Below are 12,642 nucleotides of genomic sequence, written 5' to 3' on the forward strand. Positions count from 1 at the left end.
TCTTTATTTATTTACAAGTTCAATTTTTTTCCATAAATAGATCAATTAACTTTGTGTTCTCTTTACTTTGCATGCCTATACAGATTTCCACCCTGCAGTATCAGTTAACAGTGAAATGGAAACAAGGCGGACTCATGGCATTTTAAAATTTGCTCCCTTTTAGCCAAAGCTGCAAGCATCCATGGAGACAAAGTCTCTAATTCTACATGTTTTTCTCTAAGCACAAGCATCCTAAATGCATACTGCAGTATCAGCAGTCTCTTAGTGCCTTCCAAAATTTCTCCTCTAAAAAGCCTAAGAAAAGATTTGTTCATTTTTTACTCATTTAGGATTACATACTGTATATCTGCCCCACATAAAGCTGTCACTATATTACTTAAACAAAAAAAAAAAAGTTGAGGTTCCAGGAGCCCAGTGGGGTTGGAGACTGCTGAAGATGGGAATGTTTATAAGCTCTGTGATATTAACTGCAGCACTCAACCTCAGGTGACATAAAGCATGCAAAAAAGAACTTTCTGTCAGTTTTATTATTTCTAAAAAGGTTCCCCTTGAAAGAGAAGAGTGACCTTGCTCTGCTGAGCTGACATATGCCGGTGAATTAATGGCTGAGCTTTGCTGTAGGGAAGCTTGCAGAAACATTACAACTCCAATGGCTGAGTTTGCTGTGAACATTAATCAGGGGAACCAACATGATGTATCAAACACTCATTTAAAAGTAATAAAAACTAACTCTCTTTATCCCCTCTCCCCCAAGTTTCTTAGAATTAGCTTGTTATTGGTTATTACCTGTTGTCAAGGATAAGACTCCAGGACAGCGGTAAAACTTGTATAAAGGTTTCCTGAAGTTTGCTTACTCTTCAAAAATCCAAACGAGCTTTTGGGATGGTCAGACCTAACCATGACTTAGAGGTTATTTTTTTTTTTTTTAATCTTATTTCCTTCTGGAAGGTCACTTGAAGGAACACCTTCCACAGAATATGTGCCTCTCCCTGGCAAGGAATGCAGAAGCTGCCTTTTATTCTTGGTGACTCCCTAGGAGCAGGACCAGCTCCCACAACATGCACGAACGAAGTGCAAGATATGCAAGGAGGCTCTGTCACCAAAATAACCCCTGTAGAGGACCTTGTAAGGCTGTGTTACAATGGCTGAGTTGCAGAGGCTCTGACCAAAACACTGTCACACCAGGCAAGAGTACTTTCTGCCTATCTCCTGCTGCTCTGCACCAGGGCTGGCAGGCAAGCGTGCTGCAGCTGGCAGCTGTCGTTGCTTCTCAGGCTTGCCAAAAGGAACAGCAAAGCCCTCAGACATGCTGTGTCTCCCTGCACTGTTCTGCATGCTGTCTATGTATAGCCCGACGAGGTGGTAGGATCCTTATCAGTACTTCTGCTCCGGTGTGGGAGCATTCATGGTAGTGGCGTGTGGGAGATCCCCACTTCCTCTAGGGGAGGATGCTGGCTGCCCACTCCCTGTGTGCTGGGCAGGCATGGGGCTCCCTTTAAACTGAGCCCTTGGGGGCTGCATGCTGCTCGTCTCCTCTTTGGGCACAGGTATTTTCTTCTTTATTTAAAGCCCATTCTGCAAAAACGCATGTGAGTAATTTCACTCCCCTGAGAAATCCAGCTGAACCCTGCAAAGTCAGGACCTGGATAACACACAGTATTGTGCTGTATAAGTAAACTGGGTAGGGACTTTAACTGAAGCAAGGTGATTCACTTTTAAAATATGAACTTGTCTGTGCACTCATCTGGTTCTGAAAAGATGAAGTTTCAGGAGAAGAAAGGTGTTGGTATTTAAGGGCTTAGAGATCAACACCTGCAGTGCTTATATTGTATTTAACCAATCTTTACTCAGACAGTGCTCCGCTTTACTGCAGTCGCAGATCTGTGATCCGCCTGTGGAAGGAAGATTTCCAGGCTTGTCCCTCAATGTTTCTGCCCATGTGTAAATGAAGGGTAAAAAAGGATAGCGGGGAGGTAGAAGTGCACATCATGCCAAGTCCTTAACTGTCATTTTCATAGCTCCTGTGAGTTTGTCACACATCCTTAACCTCCTTTTGAAGTCATTTGCTTTTCATGGTTTTGTGTGCCACTGAAAGTCACTTTTAATTAAATGTCATATAAATAATAAAGTCTTAATTACATAATTATTGCAAATACCTGTGTGCACACTCCCAGAATTGGACAGACTGCCAGGAGAGCACTTGAAGTGACTTTTCTCACTGGGAACTGAGAGTGCTCTGCAGCAACTGGGCAGGAACGAGGGATCCTCAAAATTCAGGGTCAATGTGTATTTAAAGAGGAGTCAGATCTGCTCCCCACCCCCTCCCCCTATACATTTTGCAACACTCAGTTGCAAAAAAACTTTCTTAGTGTTAAGATCAGCATTTCTTAAATTGCTTCCTTATTTTGTCCCTCACAAACTCGTTCAATCAACACAGCACATTTTTTTTTTGCCAGACAAAATTGTGTTTTTGCTCAGACTTCCTACATGGCTTGCCTTTGCCTGAGGAAGACTTATAGACCTTGCAAACCATCTTGCCCTTGTTCAACTTCATGAAAGTTAGCTTCCCCCTTGCTCTCAGCTGCATCAGCACCTGTCCTGCACAAGGTGCCCTCTGAAAGGACTCGAGAACCGCATTTCTAGTGGAAATTCTGACGTGCAAACTGGGTTATCGGGAACCACGAACTTCGTGTCAGCATCAGTTCAGGCTTGAGAGACAGAGGCTGGTACAAGATAGCAGTACTGATAAAACAGCCACTCAGTGTTTACTCTGGAAAGCAAAGCTTGTTGACCTGGAGGAGTGTTGACTATGATTAACTCAGTATTTTATACAGTTTTTATTTTCCAGTCATTTTCCGTCATTAAAATTAGGGTATATGCTCTGACACTTCATGGTGGCGATTTTATTCAGAGACCACTTTGATCCTCTCTCTGCCCACCTCCATGCAGTTACTGAATACCAGACTATGATTACAACCAGTCTTTTATAGAGTCATTTTTAAGCCAGTTAAAAATGCCATTTCAGTAGATTGCCCTATTTGAGTTTGCAAGAACAAACTGTATCTTTTTTATTGCTTTTGACTGGCAAAGTACAAGGTTTAGGCCATGTTTTGCATGAGCTGTAAGGTTATATTAATGGCTTGGTTGGTGGTCATACATTCTATATGCATAACTAATGTGTAAATTAAAAAAAAATCCTGAGGTAAAGTGGTCACAACGTCTTTTTTTTTTTTTCTTTTACTTTTCTATTACTCTTTGGAGAGCTACTGAATCTTGTATGCGAATTCTCATTCTTTAAACAGAAATGAGGGGATTTTAGTTGCAGTGGGGTTTTTTGGTTTTTGAGGTTTTTTGTTTGTTTGCTTGCTTGTTTTTGACAGAACATCCCCAAAGTTAAAATTTGCTATCTTGTTTTCTGTGAAAGTCTAGGACACCATTTATTTGATTACATATGCAAGCAGCAAAATAAGCTAGCAGAGTGGCAATATTCATTTCTACTTTGGTGAGTCTTCATTTCCTTCCCAGAGTAGTCTCCTCCTTCCTGAGGCACTAGGAGCATCAGAGAGCAGATGAAATGAATCAAATCCTGAGCTCCACTTATCTCTATCGATCACAGCAGCAAGCACAGACTGTCCTCTTGGGAGCTACTGTGGCTTCTTCTGAGCAGAGAGGGAAGAACAAAAGTGTCTGTGGCAGGCGAGGAAATTGGGCAACATGCTGAGCTCTCTTTTTGTTATTCCCAATGACCGCATTTGCCCCTGTACAGCTTGCACAGTCTGGGTAGTCTAAGGATGAATTGAGACTAAAAATGAAAATGCATGGAGGAATTTCAAGAGATTTACTTGTGCAAGAGGGTCAGCACAAAGCCATTGCTTCGTGCTGGACTTAAAAGCTATTTTGAATAGAACTTGAAGCAAAACATAATGCGCTAGAATTTCTCACAGCAGGGAACCAGATCTCTGAGAAGTGTAAATTGTCCAAAGGAAACTATGAGATGAGTATCACCCATAATAATTATTTAGCAGGATAACTGCTGCCAGTTTTGGCTCAAAGGTTGTCTTTAGACATGGAGAAGCTCTGACTAGTTTATCATAAGAATTACCTTTTTTCTCCTATGATATGCCTAACAAGGGAAGGAAGTTTTATAACAAAAACACACAGACTGCAGAACCTCTTCTTGTTGTTTTTCTATTTGCATACCATAACATTTTCTGGGAAAAATCATAGGCTGTTTACAGAAAAGTTAGATCACCAACTGCAGACTGTCCAAATTAAGATAAACAATAATCACATAGCACTTACACCTTTAAAATTATTATTTAAAGTTATTGGATTTCATGGAATTGAAGAAATAGGAAAAGACAGAAGAAGGTTTTAAAATACTGAAAAATATCCTTGATATTTTCTATCATGCTAATTTGGTATAGTGAAGGGGAAGGGATGAAAGTTAATGCATCGATATGTAGAAATTATATGATCGGTCCTTGTGTGAGAAAATAAAAATATTTCTCCCCTGCTCATGTCTCCATTAGATTTTACTGAGCAAATTCTTATTTGCTTAACACATCCATTGGTAGCTCTTGCATGATCCCAGACAGAAAAATCATTTAACTTTATAGGATGCTGAATATTGGTATCAAAAGTCAATAGCATATTTTCTCCTAGTAGCTTTGCATTTACTTTAAAAGCTTCCCTTCACCTGGAAATAAAGCCTGTCCATATCTTCACAAAGTAGGTGTTCCCTGACACTAATGCAGTGACTGACACTACTGAAAGTAATAGCCCTGTTCCCCTTGCAGCCCAGAGCTCCTAAATCTGCTTTTCGTTATCAGTATAATGGGGTTGAATATATTTTTAAAAGGTGGTAGCTATTGATTACTTAATGGAAAAAGTTAGTATGGAGAATTGCTGAAGCAGCCCTATTTAGTGCTCTCCAGTGCAACAAGACCATTATCTGGAATAGTGGAAATCATCCTGTAACCCTTATTAATATTTAATAAGGATGAAGCAACATTGAAGTACACTACAAAATAGCCTGAGGCTTCTGCACATGTAGGATATAAGGTTGTTTCAAGGGTCAAAAAAGAGTAACTGATTTCCCTGTGCTCAAGCTGTTCATAGGTAAGACCAACAATAAACAATGTTTTTCCTCTTGTTCCTTTTAAAGTGTTTGCAGCACATCTGCACTTTAATATACAGTTATTCCTACTAGACATCTTGAAGTGATTGAATGCAACAGAAAGGTCAGTGTATGTTTAGAGATAGCTGTGTGAGACTATTTCATACTTTCCCAATATTGCTGTGAATCTCAGCCTCCCTATTTCTATCCTTCCCACTCCATGCTGCAGGGAACATTTGGCTGGGTTGACGAGCCAGTGAAAGGTGTTAATCCTGTCTAATAGAACCATAATCCTTGGGGCTGTGTTCTTATATCATACTATTGAGCTAACCCCTTGTCACAGGATATTGTTCATCTACTTAATAGCAAAGTTCTTTATGGGAATTTTAGATAAAATTAAAGTGTACAATCCAAATTGTCCTTTTCAATTTCAATGGGTAAAAACAAACAAATAAACCACAATGTTTAGCCAACAGAGATTTTCTGGGAGATTACAATCAATTACAAGGAGAGCTGTGTAATTTTTTCTTTCTTTTTTGTTTTTTCCTCCCCAGTGAGTAGTAAATGTAATTTTACTCGTCCAAAAATATTCACAAATCTGGGTCAGCCTCTTCAAATAACCTTTGGCTAGAATATTTTTCAGATTAGATGTGCACAGAAATGCTAGTGAAAAAAATGATGTTATTTCTTTTTTTCTTAAATTGCAGCGGTTAGAACATGGACCCAAAATGTGGGTACATTTTTCCATCTGTTTGTACTCAGGCCTCTCCCACTGCTATGTCAACATCGATTTTTTTTGAGGGGAGGGTGAAATCATTACTAAATAAGTGTGGGAAAACGGGGAAATGAAACAGCAAAGAGATTATATTTTCAGTTGTATTCCAGGGGATGCTGATTTTTTTCTTCTCAAATGGAGACTCTAAGACAAAGTATTTTCATATGGTATCCTGTAGCTTTTCTTTGCCTTACTTTTTTCTCTCCGTAAACTATTTTTAGTTTAAAAGTGACTGTGTGTAAGAGATTAAGGGGCTAATATGGGTAGTAACTCTGTGATTAATGAGCACGGACAGAATAAGATCAGGTCCTTCCTGGATGGAGACACTGAGGGGAAGTACGTGTGTGCTCCACATAGCTGGTAACATTTTCACAGAGAATCACAGAGTGCTAGGGATTGGAAGGGACCTCAAAAGATCATCTAGTCCAATCCCTCTCCTGGAGCAGGAACACCTAGATGAGATTACACAGGAATGTGTCCAGGAAGGTTCTGAATGTCTCCAGAGAAGGAGACTCCACAACCTCCCTGGGCAGCCTGTTCCTGGGCACCCTCACTGAGAAGAAGTTTCTTCTCAAATTTAAGTGGAATCTCTTGTGTTTCAGTTTGAACCCATTGCCCCTTGTCCTACCATTGGTTGTCACCAAGAAGAGCCTGGCTCCATCCTCATGACACTCACCCTTTATATATTGGTAAACATTAATAAGGTCACCCCTTGGTCTCCTCCAAGTTAAAGAGCCCCAGCTCCCTCAGCCTTTCCTCATAAGGGAGATGCTCCACTCCCTTCATCATCTTTGTTGCCCTGCGCTGGACTCTCTTCAGCAGTTTCCTGTCCTTCTTGAACCAAAAGGCCCAGAACTGGACACAATATTCCTGGTGTGGTCTCACCAGAGCAGGGTAGAGGGGAAAGAGAACTTCTCTCCATCTCAATGGTGAACTCCTTCCTTAAGATCATGGTTGCAAAGCCTGAACGCCACCTTGCCACCCTGCATGGTGGCATCAGGAGCCTGACACCACTCCTGGTGAGTCTCGCAGAGGACTGACTGCTGCCAGGAAAGTAGCGCTTCAGGAGACAAAGCAGCAAACAGCAGCTTGGCAGCTGTGAGCAGAACAGATATGGGGATGTACCAGCATTCAGAAATTCGCCAGCAGCTGAAAATGTTACATAGGTCTTGGCTCAAGCAGGTCTTCGGTTTTGTAGCTTTCCAGAAGACAGCACTCCCACAGTGTTGATAACCCTGCCGCCTAGGTCAGCAACTGGAGGATGGGTGCAGGAAGGGTGGTCTTCCATGCAGTTCAGGCAGTTCTGTTCCTCTCACCATCACTGAGAGATTTCTCCTTAACATGACTGGAAGCAGGTTGATGCTGGCATTAAGCATGTCTGCAACACAAAGGCAGGCAATGGGACTGGCTATTAAACCAGTTCTTTTCTCCTCTTCTTTTGTTGCTCAAAGGATGGTCTAAGTCAGCTACCTCTGAGGCTACGTCGTGAAAGCTCTTAGCTGGCAGAGAAGAAGGGAAAGCCATTATGATAGAGCAGAGCCAGAAGCTCAGAGGTTCTTTAGAGAGTTGTGGCATTCCCAGATGGACAGTGATGATAGCTGGAGATGCCAGGAGAAAGCATGGAAATTGCATTAGAAACCAAGGGCAAGATAAAAAGATGGCTCCTGTGATTAGAGGAGGGAAGAAAGCAACGGAGCAAGGAACTGGTTTTGCTGACATCACATGGCCAGGATAAATGGATTAATAAATACAGGAAAACCTGTAACCGAACAGTGAAATCACTTATTAATTTGTTCAGGATGTGTTTATTTTGTGGTTTGCTATTTAGTTCAGCATTGTTTTCCCCCACAGGGGATTTTGAACACTCAGAAATATACTGAGATGATATAATATAGTATATAACAGTAAACCCTGCTCACAAACTCTGATACTGCATTAAAAGACTGTCATTTAGTATGAAAGAGTGAAGAACTTCAAAAAAAAGGACTCGTTCTGAATTTAGCTTTGAGTATTGGTGAAGGCATAAAAACAAGCTCTTTGAGACAAGGTAGACTGGAGAAATGTCTGATTTCTGGTTATTGTTAGGGCCCCACTTAAAGGGACTTCTGACTTGTCATCTGTGCCAGTTTTATGCAGTTTGCCACCACTGGCAGTGCAGTGTCAGACAATTCTGCCTGGGCATGTCTGGCAGGTATTTCTGCATGACCTCTCTTGCAAAAATCTCCTTACCATGTCAATTATCCACTCACAGAAAGAGTGAAAATTAGAAGGAAGTTAAACAATCCATTCACAGTCTCTTAATGCACAGCTCAAGTAATGCAGCCTTTCTTATGTTAAGCAAAGCTGTGGCACAGGGGAAAATTGTACCCATGTAGATTTAAAAAATCAGATATTCGAATTGCAGGATTAGGAAGAAAAGCATGTGGCCTGCTTGATTATTCTGTTACTTGCTTCCTCTGCAATATATGCATTTCGGACAACATGTATTGGTCCTTGCTGTTTTCTGTTGGTAAAGAACCATAGATTCTCTACAGCTGTGAGAGTAAACTGTGAATTGTCACAGTTTACATCACCATAACCGACTCTATGGCTTGTATAATATTTATGGAAACAGCTTTTTTCCTCATGGACAGAAATCTTACCGAGAAGTAACTCATAGATATCTGTGCATGAGTAATGTGAAACTAATGTAGAAAAACTCATGATCGTATCCACCATCTAATTACTGTTTGAAGCAGTATTAGGATTTTTTTGTTCATTTTTCTGCTTCTGGCAGTACAGTCATAAATTTTTTTCCCTGTAGTCACCTCCTAGTTTGTTTCTAGCTGGATGTAGCAGTTCACGGTCCACTGATCTGGGAGGAATTTTTAACACAAACAGGTGACTTGACAGTTGTATTTAAATCTTAATAACAGAATAAAATGCCAGCAGTGAGTCAAGGTTGGTCTTCTCTTTCTTTACAGCGCACGAGCAGCTTTGGAAGCTTTGACCGTTTCAGGCACCACTCGATATCAAAGACAGACGATTCAGCTGAGGTCTGTATAACACAAAGTTTTACTTTCTTCAGTTCACTTTCCCATGACAGTTATGCAAAAACATTAGGAAACTACTGTGTAAATTTTACACTGGTGAGAACTTTGTTGGTGTACCTGGATCTGTCTGGGCAACTGAGTCCTTGCCAAAATGAACAAGAGAATCACACCTAAATTTTGGTGCTTTGATGGGAAGACTAGAAACAGTTTTTCAAAAAGACAGAAGTACACTTCAAGTTGGTGCATACCCAAAGTGACCAGCATGTGTATGCAAACCACAGATGTGTCATTTTTGTTTACAAGAAGCCGGCATAAATCCCCTCAATTCTTGTTTGGATTAAGGACAATAAACAATGGGAAACAACATTTTCTATCACAAAAAATATTTTATTTCTGTCATTCACACATACACTGGTGTGCTGTACACCTCTTTAGGTACGTGATTCCCCAGGAAAATGATTATGACTGACTTTTGTCATTCTAACTGCATTGGTGTCCTTAGTGCTTTTCTACTGCTATTCCACTACACTGAATTTCATTGTTGTGGTGAGCTGTTTCTTACTTTTTAATTTCAAATCAGACATCTGAGTTGGAGACTATAAGTGACATTGGAGATGCAGTACAAACTAAAGCAGCAAATAACGGAGGAAGTTTGGGTAAGAAGATGAGAGCCATTTCCCTTACCATGAAGAAGAAGATGGGTAAAAAGTACATCAAGGCACTCTCTGAGGAGATGGTAAATACAGCTTAAGAATCTCGTGTTTGATGATAACATATGCAAAGTAAAAGTGTTATGTGCATTTTTCCTTTTTACGTTTCAATTGTCATCAGTTATGACAATCCATAAAAACATGGTAACACATACTAAATTAAAACAGCTTTTAGTATGTACCTTTTCTTTCATGTGCATGTTAATGTACACACACATGCACATATACAATTACAGCATCACATAGTAAGAACCCAAGATAGACAGGAGTTTAACATCATTGAATTTTGTTTTGTCATCAAGGACCATTTCTATAAGCATCACAAAAAATCTCCTGAAGTGGACACAAGGGAGTATCAGATGAGCCCCATCAGCAGGCTGATACTCAACCTGAGCAAAACACTTCATAAGAAGAATTTATCTTTCAATGCAAGAATTATTTCTGAAGTCTGTTTTGTAGAGATCATCCAGCATCCTAGAGCACGACAACTTACACACCTTATCTGCTTTTACCTTACCTAATCTTAGTGAACCTATGTTTTTTAAACTAAAAAACATATAATGTTTCATACACTGCAAACCCTATTTTCTCAGTATCTTGTGTCAGTGAGTTCTGAATTTTAAAACACATAAGGAAAAAGGACTTGTCATACTTAACCATCCTAAAAAATCTAGCTAGTCTGCATCCTATGCCACACTTGCCAATATCAAATAAGTAGGCAAAATAAATAAGAAACTTCATAAGTAGAAAATAGCATTTCACAGGATACCTTTAGACAGTTTTTGGAGGTCAAAGACAAGAATTCCTATTTCATAAGTTTAGTTTGCATTTTTGCTAAAATTTGGGAGGTTGCAATCCATATGTGATAAGAAAGAAAAATCAGAATTTCAAAATTTACCTTCTGCACATTTGCAGCAACTGTTCACATGACAGAAATTCAATGAATTATCTGGTTGGCCACACACGTAGCATGATCTTCATTCCTGCAGGAGATTATGATAATCAATACCAGTCCACAGATTCAAGTATGGGTTGTGATGCTGACTGGTGTAACAAGTACTGTTCTTTTGAAAACCAATATAGTCTTTCATTTCAATGCTATGCCTTATACATACCTGTATGGGTTCCTACTTCATACATGCACTGTAATCTTGATATCATCAGTCAACTGATGAATAATTAACATTTCCCAAATATTATGTAACATCCTAAGTACTGCAGGATGTTTTGTATGCATCAGGATTTCACACACATTGGCAACATGATGAAATTGGCTGAAGAAATTTCTTCCTCTGAAAGCTCATCACTATTTCATTTAGCTTTACGCCATCCCTAACTTACCTGTGACTGAAATATAGATCTTACTGTTTGAATTCATTAAGTGTATAAGCTGTGATTCCTGAGGTGTGATTTAATGTTATGAACTCAAGGGGCCAATTTCATATGCTGTTAGTTTTTGTGTGAGAAACTTGCACCTGTCAATTCTGAAATGCACTGCATTTTGAGGCCAATGTGTAGGTCGGGCAATGTAGTGAGCATGGTGGTAGAACACAGTGATGCTGTACATGTGTGCAAGCTGTCTCCTGAGCAGCCTGGATGGAGTGCCAGCCTGCTGCCAGGTGCCCATGGTTTTCAGAAAATACATCTGCCTCAGCTAGCACTTCATCACATGCTTTTAGAATTAAACTTTATAGTTCCTGCTCAGAGACAATCAGACAAAAAAATCACCTGATATGGCTATCTGCGAATTTCCCACTACAAGCCTTCATCACTGTTGTGGTATATTGCAGTCTTCTGAGATGGAGAAACAGTTTAGCCACTTGAGTGGGAGTGGAATGAATTGAGTGGGGCAGAGAGGAGACAGAGGATTTCTCCAAGATCCTAAGGATCACCACTAGCAAGTGGTGGTGCTAAACATCCTTATTATCAGGCATCAAATTCTAAAATGCTTTCTCTCTTAGAGTGGTTCTTAATAAAGTGTAATGATGATTTAATCTCCAACAAATATTTAAAAGAAAAATAAATTTTATAAAATACATCTCTTGGTGGCTAACATCTGATTTTTGTGTTAAAGAATGAAGAAGGAAAAGATGACAGTGATCCTGGTGGTGGAACACACACAGAGAAGGTCTCCCTAAAAACCAGTGACTCTATGGAAAGTCTCTATAGTCTGAACAGTGGCCAGAGCTCATCTAGTAAGTACAAGATACTCACACTTCTTATTCAGTCACTGGATCAATATTGTCATTGTTTAAGTCTGAGGTATCAGAGCTAGTGATCAAAAATGTGATAGTAGCAAGCTCTTCAGTCTGGCAGACAAAAGTGTAATTCGATTAAATGGGTGTCAGCTAGGGTAGGGAAACCTCTTTCCAGAAATCTGCTCAGTGTTTTTAAGAGTGGAAATACTAACTGAAGAAAAAACAAAACCAAACCAAAACAAACCAAAACAAACAAAACCAAACAAACACACAGAGAAAACCACCATGGATTGTAGGGGATGTTGCTGGTATATAAGCCATACTTGTTTTGGGTGACTGTGACTGCTGTGGTGCTGGCACCCACAGGGTTGCAGTCACTGGGTGCAGCCACACAAGCATCCTCTCTCAGGGGGTAGTGCTTGTGAGTCCATCCTTCGCCCTGCAGACGTGAGGCACACAAAGTGAGAGATATCTCTGACATGATGGAGCCTGGGGGGCTGACCTGGCACCTTCAGGTCTCAATGCAGAGAGGCACAGTTTGCTCCTTTGCAAACCCACCAAAAACCCTCCCCCAACAGGGCAGTCTCAGTTGGAGAGCAGATGAATCTCTGAAGAGGAGTTTGCGTCCACTTGTCTAGCCGTTGCTCCGTTGTGGACATCTGCTGGGCAGTAGGTCACAGCTTCCATGATGATGTAGCTGTGCCATCACTGCAGGCATCACCTGAGCCCTAAGTGGGGACCCAAATTGCAGTCCAGGCCATTTGTACTTGGTAGTTAATCTGGCCCTGAGACGGAGCTGTGCACTTAA

At 40.4% G+C, this 12,642-nt stretch overlaps 1 protein-coding gene across 3 annotated transcripts in view; it reads left to right on the forward strand.

The window, feature by feature from the left end:
• The window catches only part of SAMSN1 (SAM domain, SH3 domain and nuclear localization signals 1), a 96,931-nt gene that overhangs the window by 68,959 nt on the left and 15,330 nt on the right, over window positions 1-12,642 (forward strand). For all 3 annotated transcript variants that reach the window (XM_021299695.2, XM_005511438.3, XM_065064123.1), the window contains 3 exons: window positions 8,858-8,929; window positions 9,507-9,662; window positions 11,711-11,831. In XM_021299695.2, the coding sequence (XP_021155370.2) occupies window positions 8,858-8,929; window positions 9,507-9,662; window positions 11,711-11,831 (349 nt within the window). The remainder of the gene's footprint in view (window positions 1-8,857; window positions 8,930-9,506; window positions 9,663-11,710; window positions 11,832-12,642) is intronic.

This window comes from Columba livia, chromosome 1, assembly GCF_036013475.1.
Source record: "Columba livia isolate bColLiv1 breed racing homer chromosome 1, bColLiv1.pat.W.v2, whole genome shotgun sequence".
Classification (NCBI taxonomy): Eukaryota; Metazoa; Chordata; class Aves; order Columbiformes; family Columbidae; genus Columba; species Columba livia.